At 44.1% G+C, this 16,114-nt stretch overlaps 1 protein-coding gene across 3 annotated transcripts in view; it reads left to right on the top strand.

Moving 5' to 3' along the window:
• Nucleotides 1-11,310, top strand: part of LOC127567720 (calcium-activated chloride channel regulator 1-like) — a 67,782-nt gene extending 56,472 nt beyond the window's left edge. For all 3 annotated transcript variants that reach the window (XM_052010688.1, XM_052010689.1, XM_052010687.1), the window contains one exon: nt 10,532-11,310. In XM_052010688.1, coding sequence (XP_051866648.1) covers nt 10,532-10,953 — 422 coding nt within the window. In that variant the 3' untranslated portion in view covers nt 10,954-11,310. The remainder of the gene's footprint in view (nt 1-10,531) is intronic.
• The last annotated feature ends 4,804 nt before the right edge of the window (nt 11,311-16,114 follow it).

The raw sequence follows: 16,114 nt of genomic DNA on the forward strand, positions 1-16,114 counted from the left end.
TAGGCGCAATTTACAGTGACCAATTAATCCCAATTTGCATGCTCTTGGCACATGACAGGAAACAGGAGTAACTAGGAAGACCCACGCAGTCACAGGGAGAATTTGCAAACCCTACACAGATGGCACTGGAAGTCAGGATTGATCTTGGGTCACTGGAGCTGTGAAGCAGCAGCTCTACATGTGTCCATTTATAGTGCAGAGAAAGGGTTGAGAGTGTCCCAGGTAGAACAAATCTTTCTGAAGTGAGGTCAGCAAAGAATCTTTGAGAAACATTGGTTTATGATCTATAATGTGAGCAACATGTCTGCTATATTGGAGTGAAATCAATTATCAGTTTTGATTGTGCAAGGATAAATATTGGTCAGGACATCCAGGGAATTCCAATGTTCTTTGACAAATTTTTTGTAATTTTTTTTAAGTCTCATTTGAAAAATAAGTTTGATTGACATCGTAGCACTCAAAATATCAGCCCAGGCCAGAAGCCAGTTCTGTGATGAGGTGAGGAGGATCTCACAACTTCCTATTTTAGTCAGTAAGTCAGGCTTCCTTTCAAAACAGCCGGCACCACAAAATACTGTCCTCCAAAGTCCTCAGCTCAGGCTGCAAGATGTCAATTCAGATTACTTTTATTATTAGGCCATCATGAATATTAACTCATGACCAAGAGGTCAGAAACTGAATTAGAATCAGTTATGTTAATCTGATTGACAATGTAGTGACCCAAAATATCAGCCGAGGGCAGAAGCCGGACCTGTGATGAGGTGGGGAGGATCCATATAAAAGGGCAGTAAATGAAGTCTTGAACAGAAGCTCTGACTAGGAATTTTTAGTAACTAACAAAGGGAAAACAGAATTCCTTATTCTGTGATCAAATATCTTCATTTGAGATTGATAGATTATAGAAATCTTTATACAACAGCTGACTTTGTGAAACATCCCTTTCTCTCCACCCTGGAAGCTGAATCTTGCATGGTTCGAAACATAGAATAGTATAGAACTTGAAGGCCATTCAGCCCATGATGTAGTGCTGATCTTGATGCCAATTTATACTAAATGTCCTCTTCCCATGTATCATCCATATCCTTCCATTCCCTTCATATTCATGTGTCTATCTAAAAGCCTATTAAACTCCATCAAAATACTTGCTTCCACTACTACCCCAGTAACCCATTCCAGGCACCTATTACTCTGTAAAAAAAAAAGTGCCCCTTATGTCACCTTTATATTTTTTCCCCCCCACCCTCCAACTTAAAAGCATGTCCTCTGGTGTTTGACATTTCAACCTTAGGGAAAAGATTCTGACTGTCTACCCTATCTATGCTTTTCATAATTTTAAAAACCTCTATCAGGTCTCAGCTCAGCCTCCAATGCTCTAGAGAGAACAACCCAAGTTTGTCCAACTTTCCCTTATAGCTCATACTCTCTAATCCAGGCAGCACCTTGGTAAACCTCTTCTGCATCCTTTCCTTCCTATAGTGGGGCAACCAGAACTGCACACAATACTCCAAGTGCGGTCTGAATAAAGTTTTATATAGCTGCAGTGACTTCCTTATTTTTTGACTCAACACCCCTACCAATTAAGGCTGGCACGCCGTATGCCTTCTGACCACCTTATCCACTTGTATAGCCACTTTTAGGAACTATCTACTTGGACCCCAAGATCCGTCTGTACTTCAATGCTGTTATGGGGCCTACCATTAATTGTATACTTTCTCCCAAAGTGCAACACCTCACACTTGCCTGGATTGAACTCCATCTGCCACTTCTCCGCCCATATCTGTAACTGATCTATATCCCGCTGTATTCTTTGATAATCTTTTACTCTTCCCACAACTCCACCAATCTTGGTGTTATCCACAAACTTGCAAATCCACCCACTACATTTTCATTCAAATCATTGATATACATCACAAACAGAGGACTCAGCACCAATCCTTGACGAATACCACTGGTCACAGAACTCCAGCCAGAATAACAGACTTCCACCCTTACTGTCTTCTATGGGCAAGTCAGTTCCGAATCCAAACTTGCAATTCACCCTGGATCCCATGCATCTTTATCTTCTGAATCAACCTACCATGAGGGACCTTATCAAATGCCTCGCTAAAGTCCATATAGATAATGTTCACTGCCTTACCCTCATCAAGCACCTTTGTCACCTCCTCAGTCAAGTTTGTAAGGCATGAACTTGCCTTACACAATTTCATGCTGGCTGTCCCCAAGCAGGCCATGCCTTTCCAAGTGCACGCAAATCCTATCCCTCAGTATCCTCTCCAATAGATTCCCCACCACTGACATGAGGCTCACTGGCCTATCCCCATTTCCCTTCTTGAACAAAGACAACATTTGCTACTCTCCAGTCCTCGAGGACTTCATCTGTTGCAAGTGAGGACACAAAGATCTTTGTGAAAGCCACATCAGTCTCCTCACTTGCTTCTTAAGATAAGATATTTTTGTTAGTCACATGTACATCGAAACACACACTGAAATGCATCTTTTTTGAGTAGTGTTCTGGGGCAGCCTGCAAGTGTCACCACGCTTCCGGCGCCGACATAGCGTGCCCACAACTTCCTAACCTGTACATCTTTGGAATGTGGGAGGAAACCAGAGCACCCAGAGGAAACCCACGCAGACACGGGGAGAACGTACAAACTCCTTACAGACAGTGGCTGGAATTGAACCCGGGTCACTGGCATCAGGCCCTGGGGAGTTATTCATCTTAATGACTTTCAGAGGGCCCAGCACTACTTCCTCCTTAATCTCAAAATGTCCCAGCACATTAGCATGCCTCACTCTGCTTTCACTATCCTCCAAATCCTTCTTTGTAAATACCGACGTAAAGTACTCATTTAGCACCTCAGCCACTTGCTGACTCCAAGCACAAATTCCCTCCTTTATTCTTGAGTTGACCCACCCTTTCCTTAGTCATCCTCTTTTTCTTAATGCAAGTATAAAATCTCTCAGGATTCCCCAACAAGCAGGATCAAGGAGAATCACGGCACTTTATATTTGCAGTAAGAAAAAGTGGATGACTTTTGGCCTTCCTAATCACCCGCTTGAGCATTTTCTTGTTATCGTTATATTTCACAAGGACCCAGTATGATTTTAGCTTCCTAAACCTTACATATACTTTTTTCTTTCCTGACTGAATTTAGGACCTCTCGGGTCACCCAAGATTTCCTTACGTTACCATCTTTGTCCTTACCAAGAGATCCCAATCCTGAACTCTGATCAGCTTGTCTTTAAACAACTCCCACACATCAGACGTGGGCTTGTCCAACAGCAGCTGCTCCCAATCAATGCCTCTTAGCTCCGCTCTTACCCTGTCATAATTTGCCCTCCCCCAATTTAAACCTTCCTGCAAGATCCAATTTTATCCTTACTCATAGCTATCTTAATACATGAGTTGTGATCACTTTTCCCAAAATGTTCACCCACTGTCAGGTCTGTCACCTGGCCTGGCTCATTTCCCAAAACTAGGTCCAGTACATTCTCTCCTCTAGTTAGACTTCCCACATACTGTTTCAAGAATCCCTCTTGGATGCACTGAAGAAATCCTGCCCCATCTAAGCTTCTTTTATTAAGGAAGTTCCAATCAATACTGGGGAAGTTAAAGCCCCCCACTATGACAACACTGTTGTTTCCGTACCTTTCCATAATCTGTCTACATATCTGTTCCTCCATCTCCCAGCGGCCATTGGAGGGCCTGTAGTATAATGCCATTAGCATAATTGCACCTTTTTTATTTTTGAGCTTCACCCAAATTGCCTCTGTGGATGAACCCTCCTGTATGTCCTGAGTACTGCTGTGACATTCTCCCTTATCAGTAATGCAATCCCTCCACCTCTTTTACCCCCTCTCTATCACATCTAAAACAATATAACCCAGGAATGTTGAGCTGCCAATCCTGTCCCTCATGCAACCAGGTCTCTGTAATGGCAACAACATTTAATTCCATGTACTGACCCGGACTCTAAGTTAATCCTCCATACCCATAATACTCCTAGCATTGAAATAAGCACATTTCAGTACATCAGTCCCACCATATTTATTAGCCTGTCCCTTGCTGTCCCTTCCTTTCAATCTTATTTGTCAAACCATATTTCTTGCCCTCAACCCTACCACCTGTTGTCCTGCTGCTGTTGTTCCCATCCCCCTATCACTCTAGCTTAAACCCTCCTGAGTAGCGCTAGTAAACCTCCTGGTGAGGATATTGGTTCCCCTCCAGTTCAGATGCAAACCATCTTGCTTGTGCAGGACCCACCTGCCCTGGAAGAGAGCCAATAATCCATAAATCTGAAGCCTTCCTTCATGCACCAACTCCTTCACCTCTTATTGAACTGCATCTATTTCTCACCTCTCTGGCATGTGGCACAAGTAATAATCCTCAGATTGCAACCTTGGAAGTCATACTTTTTAACTTTCTACCTAGCTCCTTAAAATCACTTTGGAGGACCTCATCCCTGCTCCTGCCTATGTCATTGGTACGAATATAGACCACGACCTCTGGCTGTTCACTGTGCCCTCTCAGAATGTCCTGTACCCACTGCAAGACATCCTTGACCCTGGCACCAGGGAGGCAACACACCATCCTGGAGTCTCAATTGCAGCCACAGAAACAGGTATCTGCACCCCTTACTAACCACTATCGCCCTGCCTGATTTCACCCTTCTTTTCTTTGCCTCAGAGAGAGGCATGGTGCCACTGACCCAGCTACTGCTGCTGACATCTGAAAAGTCATTCTCCCCAACAGTATCCAATGGGGTATATCTGTTACTGAGGGAATGGCCCCAGGGGAACCTTGCACTGTCTGCCTACTCCCCTTAATTCTTCTGGTGGTCACTCATCTATCTGTAGCCTGCACCTTAGCTGTGACCACCTCACTAAAACTCTCATCTACGATGTCCTCAGCAACCCAGGTGATCCTGAGTACATCCAACTGCATCTCCAGTTCCTTGATCCCATTTGTCAGCTGGGTGTACTTCCCACAGACATAGTCATCAGGGAGACCATGAGGTTCCCTGACTCCCTACGTCTTGCAGGAGGAGCATTCCACTGTCCTGACTGCCATTTTGTCTACACAGAGTCAAAGATTAACAAGAAAATGAAAACCTTACCTGCTCCTCACCTGTGCCTCCTCACCAAAACCTCAGAAATCCAATTCCTGCACTGGCCCACTGTCAAAATGATCACTCCACTTTCCCTTACCTTCCTTTACTGGCTGAGTTGCCACACACTTAGCCAATCAGAAACAACTTCTAAAAAAAGCTTCTGGATCCTCCTCTCTGCTGCTGTGGCTGCTGCATCTGGAAAAATTGGACATTCTGGGAGTCACACTAATGATCATTCCAAATGGGGCACAACTTCCAGTGACTGAGCAGTTTGCCCTTCCACAACTGCAGTGTCTTTATGACTTACAGTTCTAACCTTCAACGTAAAACCCAGCAGCTGTAATTGCAGCTTCCTTTTTGATCTAAGACTAAGTTTCACTTTAACCCTTTCCTGCTGTCCTGAGCAAACAGTGCTTCATTTGTCCCCCCTCCGCCTGTAAGCTGTATAAGCTGTTTTAAAAAGAGTTTAATGTTACTGAAATCATAATTCTGAATTACATTCCCTGTGGTCAAATACAATTTCAGTGGTTATATTTATGTACACTCCAGAGGCACTTCAGTTGAGAAGACAGTTTAAAGGGTTTCACATATTAACCATGGGATACATTCCAGGCGGAGAAATAAGAGGTTTTAAAACTTCCCAGCACCTGATGTTCATGCACACAGCTTCAATATGGCAACTTTGTTTGGTTGCATATCTGTAGTGGTCTTTCCAAGGGCTTTTACCATCAGCTCCTGACTCAATACCTTTTGATTATTGGAGCCTATTTTATGACAGTATTGTGAGTATTGAAGCTCCACAGATGGTCAAAGACCACAGGGAATGAGATACATGTCTCCCCCTTTCATCTTAACATCTTTTATATTTCATGAAGCCTTCATTCTCTCTGATCCCACTGGGACACTACAGTTCCAGAAATTGAGGAGCACAAACTACCTTGTACTGTACCACCACCAGTACACCTTTACTCCCACACAATGGCCTAGTCATGTTAAGGTAGGTACAGATGGCCTCTCCTCCTGCTGGAAGCGTTACAGTCCAGGCACTCTCCATGTCATACAGCCTTTTTATTGGGATATCATCATGGAATATACTGAACTGGACTGGAACTAATTGAGCAGATGCATGTTCAAAATAAAAATCCATCACATTGTTCTGATTTGTAGCGACTTCATTCAAATGTAAAGTGTCCAAAGGTGTTTGCCAGGACTGAAATAGAACAAAATTTAATAGAGGCCTAAATCTCATTTCTCATGTTTCTGTATGACATCGTTGCAATCACTGAGTCATGGCTTCATGATGGATGTGATTGGGAACTGAATGTCAAGGGGTATACAGTGTATAGGAAGGATAGGCGGGTAGGCAGAGGGGGAGGTGTGGCCATGATGGTTAGTAGCGATATAAAATCAATAGAAAGGAAGGACATTGGGTCAGAGGAGGTGGAATCCTTACGGGTGGAGCTAAGAAATAGCAAGGGTAAAAGGACAATGGTAGCAGTCATATATAGGCCCCCAAACAGCAGTCAGGAAGTGGACCATAAGTTGCAGATTGAGATAGAAAAAGCGTGCCAGAGTGACAATGTGAAGATAATTATGGGGGATTTTAACATGAAGGTGGACTGGGAAATCCAGCAAGGCGGTAGTACTCAGGAGAGTGAGTTTGTGGAATGTCTAAGGGATGTTTTTCTGGAGCAACTTATTGAGGAGCCCACCAGGGGATCGGCTGTTTTGGATTGGGTGCTGTGTAGTGAACCCGAGGTGATTAGGGAACTAAAGGTAAAGGAACCACTGGGAACAAGTGATCACAATATGATTGAGTTTAATTTCAAGTTTGAGAAGGAGAAGCTGATAACTGGTGTATCGATATTTCAGTGGAATAAGGGAAATTACAAAGGTATGAGAGAAGAGTCGGCCCAAATTGATTGGAGGAGTAAGTTAGCTGGAGGGACGGCAGAGGAGAAATGGAAGAAATTTCTACAGGAAATAAGGACAATGCAGGACAGATATATTCCAAGAAAAAAGAAGGTTTTGAATGGAAAAAAGGCACAGATGTGGATAACGAGGGAGGTGAAGGATAAAATAAAAGCAAAAGGGGCGGCGTACAAAGTAGCAAAAATTAGTGGGAAAACAGAAGATTGGAACGTTTTTAAAAATCTGCAGAGAGAAACTACGAAGGTCATTAGGAAAGCAAAGATGAGTTACGAAAGGAAGCTGGCGGACAACATTCGGAAGGATTCTAAGAGTTTTTTTAAATACATAAGGAATAAAAGAGAGACACGGGTTGACATAGGACCAATTGATAATGGTGCAGGAGGTATTATAATGGATGATAGTGAGATGGCAAGGGAATTGAATGAATATTTTGCATCGGTCTTCACCGTGGAGGACATAAGCAATGTGCCCGTTAGTCAGGAGTCTCACGAATTGGAACTGAGTTCAGTTGAGATTAATAGGGAGAAGGTGCTAGGAAAACTAAAGGGGCTTAAGACTGATAAGTCTCCCGGACTGGATGAGGTGCATCCCCGGGTTCTGAAGGAGGTGGCTGTAGAGATAGCGGAGGCATTGGCGATTATTTTTCAGGAATCGATAGATTCTGGCATGGTTCCGGAGGACTGGAGGGTAGCGAATGTAGTTCCGTTGTATAAGAAAGGTGGGAGGCAGCACAAAGGCAATTACAGACCTATTAGTCTGACATCAGTGGTGGGAAAATTATTGGAATCTATCCTCAAGGAGGTGGTTACCGAATACCTAGAGGCGCAAGGCAAGATTGGACCTAGTCAACATGGTTTTGTGAAAGGGAGGTCCTGTCTGACCAACCTATTGGAGTTTTTTGAAGAAATCACAGGTAGGGTGGATAAGGGAGAGGCGGTAGATGTTGTGTATTTAGACTTTCAAAAGGCCTTCGATAAGGTGCCTCACAAGAGACTGATTAATAAGATGAGAGGTCATGGAATTACGGGTAGGGTAACAGAATGGGTGGAGCATTGGCTGGTTGGCAGGAAGCAAAGGGTGGAAATAAAAGGATCTCATTCTGGTTGGTTACTGGTTACTAGTGGTGTGCCGCAGGGGTCGGTGTTGGGGCCGCTCCTTTTTACCTTGTACATCAATGATTTGGATGATGGAATAAATGGTTGTGTGGCTAAGTTTGCGGATGACACCAAGATAAGTGGAGGAGTAGGGAGCATAGAGGAAATAGAAAGGATGCAGAGGGACCTAGACAGTTTAGGAGAATGGGCAAGGAAATGGCAGATGAAATTCAATGTTGAGAAATGTGCAGTTGTACACTTTGGAAGCAGAAATAAGCGGGTAGATTATTATCTAGAAGGAGAGAAGATTGATAGTACGGTAGTACAAAGGGACTTGGGGGTACTCGTACAAGATACCTTAAAAGTTAACCACCAGGTTGGATCGGTGGTTAAGAAAGCGAATGCTATGTTGGCATTCATCTCGAGAGGTATAGTGTATAAAAGTAAGGAAGTGTTGATGAGGCTCTACGGGGCGCTAGTGAGGCCTCATTTGGAATACTGTGCGCAGTTTGGGCCCCACATCTTAGGAAGGATGTGCTGACGTTGGAGAGGGTTCAGAGGAGATTTACGAGAATGATTCTGGGAATGAAAGGGCTTAAGCATGATGAGCGTTTGTCGGCTCTTGGACTGTACTCACCGGAGTACAGAAGGATGAGAGGGGACCTCGTAGCGACATTTAAAATGTTGACAGGTAAGGATAGAGTAGATGTGGCTAGGCTGTTTCCCTTGGTGGGCGAGTCCAGGACCAGAGGGCACAATCTTAGAATTAGAGGGTACAGTTTCAAGACAGAGATGAGGAGAAATTTCTTTACCCAGAGGGTGGTGAAATTGTGGAACTCCTTGCCACGCACAGCAGTGGAGGCCAGATCAGTGGGGGTGTTCAAGGAGGAGATAGACAGATATCTAAATAGTCAGGGTATCAAGGGATATGGGGATAAGGCTGGAAAATGGGATTAGAATAGATTTTTTTTCTTTCTTTTCTTTTTTTTTTCCCACCCCATTTCTTTTTCTCTTTTCCTTGGAGCAGACTCGATGGGCCGAATGGCCTGCTTCTGCTCCCTTGTCTTGTGATCTTGTGATTGAAGTAGGCCATTCAACCCATCCAGTCTATGGTGGCTCTCAGTAGTCCCATCATCCCATTCTCCCATTCATTTCCTGTCAGCTATTACCCCACCATCTCCCTCTGATTTCCCAGCCATCCATCTGTCCTGGGGTCAATACACAACAGCCAATTAACCTCCCAACTTGCAGCTTTGGGATGTGGGAGAAAACCAGAGCACTGGTGAGCAAGACAAGCAGCCAAAGGGAGCACATGCAAACTCCACACAGACAGCACCCCAGGGTTAGGATTGAACCTGAGTTACTGGAGCAGAGCTGGTGTTTTTATTGAACAGTTCAGAAGCACATTTTTACTCCAACCTGCTATAATGTTAGTTATAATTGACATTAAAGTTCTTGTGAACTTACCTTCAGTTGTAAAATCTTTTCCTTTACTTCCATAATATAATGAAACATTAAGAGCACTGTCACAAATATGAATTTCAAACAAAAATACATGCATTATAAAATTTCCATGGTTCTTTATAGAGAATATTATGCTGGTGTCTCTTTTTAATTTTTTTTTTGCATTTACAGTTAAATCCCTGGATTAGTCAGTCATATCTAACAGGTTAAAAAAAAACAGGTAAAATATAAAAATAAATACTTCCTACACAGTGGAAGTTCCTAGAAGTTTCTATGAACACTAAAGTCGCAAGTGCAAGTAGAAACACCAAACTGCTATTGACAATGCTGAGATTTGGTTTACACATACTAGATAATGTTATGTACAATAGACATAATTCAGAATTCCACAGTAATCCCTGTTGCTGATCAGATCACATTGTTATAGTTCTGGCTATTTAACAATTTATCTTTCAATGCCATGGGCACTAGTTACATCAGGTTATTTTGACTCTGAGTTTTGGAAGTTGTGTGAAGTTGACAATTTCTGAGCTGGGGAAATGCAGTGAAATTAAAACACAAAGATTATGTCATGACATCCATCAGAAAGAACAAACTCAACACTGTGTCGATACTGAAGTTCTGTCAACCTTGGTCGAAAAGGTAGGTTCTAAGTAGGAGAGAGGTGAGAGGTAAAGAGGTTTTGCAACAGCAGACACAAGGATGCTGGCAATGCTGTCATTCTGTTCAATCTCCACTCAATCCATTCCCATCTATAAAAGCTGATATCCTGAGCTGGACAAACTACTGAAGATGTCTCAACTAGAATTTACCATAATTTAGCAAAACATCTTTCATTTTGAGCTCCAAACTCCTTTTTTATAAAGTCAAGTATCTGAATATTTTTTCAGCTGTATGTCAATGCAATCATTTATTTCCTTTCTTCATTAGCATCCTACTATGAGATGAGAATGAGTGACAAACTGCTGCAGCTACGGGACAGTTTCTCAGGAGCTGAACTGGTTAATTTGACAAACTTGAAACCACAACCGTTTGGTTCCAAGGAAACATTTACAATTGTCGCTGAAAATGCAGGGCTTCGAAACAGAATAACGCTCTACTTCGCTCTCCGTGCTTATGATGAAAAGAATCTGTCTTCTGAGATGTCCAACGTTGCCAGTATTTCTGTCTTTGTGCCTTTGCCTGAGAAACTGGAAGGCAGGAACAAATCAAAGAGTATTTGGATTGCAGTAGTAGTTGCAGTTATTGTATGTTTGATTGTTGGCATTTCTAATCATGTTGTGCGGAAGAAATGCAAAAGTAAGACATTGCCAGAAGCAAAGGCAGTATACAGACAGGTTGCACCTATTTAGATTATTAATCCAAGCACTTACTTTATTCTGATTTATTATTGCTGCTGGTGGTGTTGGAGACTAAAGGGATTCTCCGATATTTTTCTGAAACTTCTATAGTCCTTCCCAGACAATTGGAAGAACTCCCTTGGAAATTTAGCCCTAATTACTTGCGTATCCTCTTGGGGTAGGTCGGAAGATTGCATGGTTTTGACTGGTGACACCACAGTGATGACCCTGGACCAATTCTGGGGGTTCAAACACTGTCTCTCTCTAATCTGTGTCTAAATTTACTGCTTTTTGGAGGATGTGGTTCTTACTGGGGTGGAATTTGTATCATTGAATAATTTTAATGTAGCTCTGTACCAATAAACAACAATATTTTCTGAAATGGTAGCATTATTGTTCATTTTCTGATACCACCATATAGGAGTTCATAATGAGGGTCCTCGGAACTTGGTTATTTTTGCTTAGAGAGGATCTTCCCCACAGAAACTTCAGATACCAGGGTTTTATGCTTAGTATGTTCCATCTTTGCCACCAGTAACAGCAATAACTTATAATTAAGTAGAGCTACTTAAAGTAACAAGATGTAACAATGAGTCGATACAGAGTCGATATAGGCCCTTCGGCCCAACCAGTTCATGCTGTCAATGTTGCCCACCAAGCAAATCCCAATTTCCTGTGTTCGGCCCAAATCCCTCCAAGCCCCAACCCTCCATGTACCTATTCAAGTGCTTCTTAAATGCTACTATTGTACCTGCCTCAACCACTTCCTCTGGCAGGTCATTCCATATACTAACCACCCTCTGCGTGGAAAAAGTTGTCCCTCAGATCCCTTTTAACTCTTTCCCCTCTCACCATAAACCTACACCTCCCAGTTTTGGACTCCTCTACCCTAGGAAAAAGATGGTTACCATCCACCTTATCTATGCCTCTCATAATTTTAAACATTTCTATGAGGCCACCCCTCACTCTGCTATGTTCCAACAAATAAAGACCTGAACTTATAACTCAGGCCCTCTAGTCCTGGCAACATCTTCGAAAATCTTCTCTACATTCCCTCCGGTCTAACCACATCTTTCCTGTAACAGGGTGACCAAAACTGTACACAGTTCTCCAAGTGTGGTCTCACTAACAACTTGTACAACTGCAACATAATGTCCCAACTCCTGTACTTAATGCCCTGACTGATGAAGGGCAGCATGCTAAATGCCTTTTTCACCACCCTGTCTATCTGTGATGCCACTATCATTGGTGACTGGCAACGGGGAAATGCAGATAGCGGTTACCCAAACAGTCCTTTCAGATGAGTCAGAATTTCACCTGCACCCCCCCTTAATATCATCTACTGCATTTGGTGCTCCAAATGTGGCCTCCTCTACATTGGTGAGACCAAAAACAGACTAGGTGACCATTTCGCAGAACAACTGCATTCCATCCGTAACCGCGATCTGCATCTCCCCATTGCCAGTCACTTCAACTCCCCCTCCCACACTATCACTGATATGTCAGTCCTCGGCCTCCTCCACTGCCGGGAGAAGTCCAAGCGCAAACTGGAGGAACAGCACCTTATTTTTCGTCTTGGCATGAACATTGGATTCTCCTACTTTAAATAATCCCCACACCTCTTTCTGACAACAACTCCCCCCCCACCCCCCGGCCAACTATGCTCCTTTTCTTCCCTTTCCTAGCCTATATCTTTTTTATCTATCCCCTTTTTCATATTTTTTTTCTCTCTTTACCTTTGACCCATCCCAGTGGATCTGCTCTCCCCTCCTCCCCTGCACCTGCCTATCACTATCTCTTACCAGCATCTACCTATCACCACCTTGTGCCCACCCTGCCTCCCCTCTTTTGTTCACCTATCACTGCTCTGCTTTTCCCTCCTATATATCGGGCTTCCCCTTTTCGTATCTTCAGACCTCAAGAAGGGTCCTGATCCGAAACGTTGACCGCCTGCTTTTCTCCACAGATGCTGCCCAGCCTCCCGAGTTCCTCCAGCATCATGGTCTTTATCTGCTCTGTTCCCAGCCATGTTTCTGTTATGGCTATAACACCCTGGTCTCCAGAGGCAATCCTTGCTCTGAGTTCATCTGCCTCATCTGTTAAGCCTCGTATATTGAAATAAATGCAGTTTAACCAAGTATCCTTTCCCTCCTTTACTGTGTCCCTTGGATATCCTGGTTACTGAACTTGCTCACACTTTATGCATAACTTGCTCCTGCTATGAATCCAACTCACCTGCCAATCTAGTTTAAACCCCACTGTGTAGAACTAGCAAATTTTCCTGCGAGGATATTGGTCTCTCTACGGTTCAAATGCAACCCGTCCCTCTTGTACAGGTTGCCTCTACCCCAGAAGAGATCCCAATGGTCCAAGAACCTGAATCCCTGCCCCCCTGCACCAGCTCCTGAGCCATGCATTCATCTGGCCTACCTTTCTGTTTCTGACCTGACTAGCATGTGGCACCGGGAGTAATCTGGAGAACACTACTCTCGAGGTCCTGCTTAACTTCTTACCTAACTCCCTATACTCATTCCGTAGGATCTTCTCCCTTGTTCTACCAATGTGTACAACACATTGTTTGTACCTGCATGTACAACAACCACTGGCTATTCACCGTCCCCCTCGAGAATGTTCTGCGACTGCTCAGAGACATCCTTGACCCTGGCTCCTGGGAGGCAACACACCATCCTTGCGTCTCTTCCACAGCCACAGTATCCCCAGTCTCTGCCCCTCACTATCAAGTCTCCTATCACTATCGTCCTCTGAGCCTCAGAGCCGGTCATGGTGCCAGAGACCTGACTGCTGCTGCTCACACCTGAAAGATCATCCCCCCCAACAGTATCAAAGAGGTACACCTGTTAGTGAGGGGAATTGTCACGGGAGAACCTTGCACTGTCTGTTTACACCCCCTAATTTTCCTGATGGTCACCCATCTATCTGAAGCCTGCACCTTGGGTGTGACCATCTCAGTAAAAGTCTCATCTATGATGCTCTCAGCATCCTGGATGATCCTGAGTACATCCAACTCCAGCTCCAGTTCCTTGACCTGGTCAGTCAGGAGCTGAAGCTGGGTGTACTTCCCACAGACGTAGTCATCAGGGAGACCGTGAGGTTCCCTGAGTTCCCACATCTTGCAGGAGGAGCATTCCACTGCTCTAACTGCCATCGTGCCTACACTGAGTCAAATACTAAAGGTGAACAGGAAAATAAAACCCTTCCTGTGCCTCCTCAGAGTGCAGGAAACATTTATGAGGATGTTGCCAGGACATAAGGGCCTGAGTATAGGGAGAGGTTGGCCATGCTAGGTCTTTATTCCTTAGAGCGTAGGAGAATGAGAGGTGACCTTATAGAGGTTTATAAAATCATGAGGGGCATAGATAAGGTGGATGGTAGCAGTCTTTTCCCAAGGGTAGGGATGTCCAGAAATAGGGAGTATAGCTTCTAGGGTGAGAGGGGAAATATTTAAAAGGGACCTGAGGAGCAACTTCTTCACACACAGTGTGGTAAGTACTTGGAACCAGCTGCCAGAGGAAGTGGTTGAGACAGGTACAACAGTATCACTTAAGAAGCACTTGGATAGGTACATGCAGGGGTGGGGCTTAGAGGGATTTGGGCCAAACGCAGGAAATTGGCATTAGATGAGTGGGCACCATGGTCAGTATGGACTCATTGGGCCGAAAGGCCTGTACCTCTGCGATATTGCTCTATGTCTGTATGACTCCTCACCTAAGCTTCTTGAGCCAAAACCTCACTTCCCACTGGCCACACCTCACCTTCCTTTTATTGGTTAAAGTGCCCTCCAATTAGCCAATCAATGAGACTTGCCTTTTTAGAGCTTCCCGCTCTCACTCTCTCCGATTCAAGAAGAGCAGCAAAGGTGGATAAGGTGGCTGAGCAGTGGATAGAAAGATTAGGTGACCACAAGTCTGGTCAGGGATAAGCATCTTGAGAAGCTTTACAGCAAAGACATGAATAAACCAGCGATAACTCTGTGAAGAAGGTAGGAATGAAATCACAATCTGAGGCCAAAAGTATAATTTTGGGATGGGAGAAGAGTGGTAAAGGAAGGGAGGACAGGATGTTGGAGGAGTTAAGGGTGGTGTGGTTGGGTTGGTGGTGGCGGGTGGGAGGGGTTGCGTGTTACAGGGGAGGAAACAAGCCAATATAAAAGAGTGGGAATGGGTGGATAGGGTTTGCTAACATTACAGGTGGTCCCATTGTGGATGAGAGAAAGCCACAGAGAAGGGAGTTGTAATAATCATGTCTAGAGGTAACGGAGACAATAATATGACTGCGAATATGGAGGGGCTTAGAGGTGGACATCATGGGGGTGGGGGCGGGCTGGTGGGTGGAGCGGCTTGGTGTTGAGTAGGGTCCTGGGAGTAATGCCAGTGCAGAGTTGAACAGAGTGCTGAGTTTCTCCTGGTCTGGTTCAACCAGAGCAAGTGACCAGATAAGGGTGAAAGAAACCACAGTGTCAGAGAACCACCCTTGGGTGAGTGATTTGAGGTACCCATTCCAGCTAGCCTTGCTGGTAATACCGTGTCCCATGAATAAAGAATCAAATAAAACTAAATAACTTTTATCCAGCTGCTTTTCACCTGTTGGATTACTTGAGAATATTCCAGTCACAACATTTCCCACCAAGTCCTTTCCATCACAATATAATTTCCATCACTGTACAATTTATTATCCAAGGCTTTTTCCTGAATTGTTCAAAAATATTCCACTGGTCCAGCTGGTGGAGCTCCTGCCTCACTGCTCCAGCGACCAGGCTCAATCCTGACCTTCAGTGTGGAGCTTCTACGTTCCTTCTGTGACTGTGTGGGTTTCCTCTGGGTGCTCGGGTTTCCTCCCACATCCCAAAGACGTGCAGGTTGGTAGCTGAACTGGCCACTGTAAATTGCCTCTAATGTGTTGGTGAGTGGTAGAATGTGAGGGGAGTTAATGGGAATGTGGGGACAATAGAATGGGTTAGGGTAGGATCAGGGTAATAATGGATGCTTGATGGTCAGTGCGGACTCTGGGCAGAAAGGTCTGTTTCCATGCTGTATCTATGAATCTGTGACATTGACAATTAGTAACAGAAACTGGTGGCTTAAAAATCACAGTATCTTTTCCTTAAATAACAACACAATATTTCACACAGATATAACTTTTATTAAAAAAGTAT

The sequence above is a fragment of the Pristis pectinata genome, chromosome 3 (assembly GCF_009764475.1).
Source record: "Pristis pectinata isolate sPriPec2 chromosome 3, sPriPec2.1.pri, whole genome shotgun sequence".
NCBI classification, from domain to species: Eukaryota; Metazoa; Chordata; class Chondrichthyes; order Rhinopristiformes; family Pristidae; genus Pristis; species Pristis pectinata.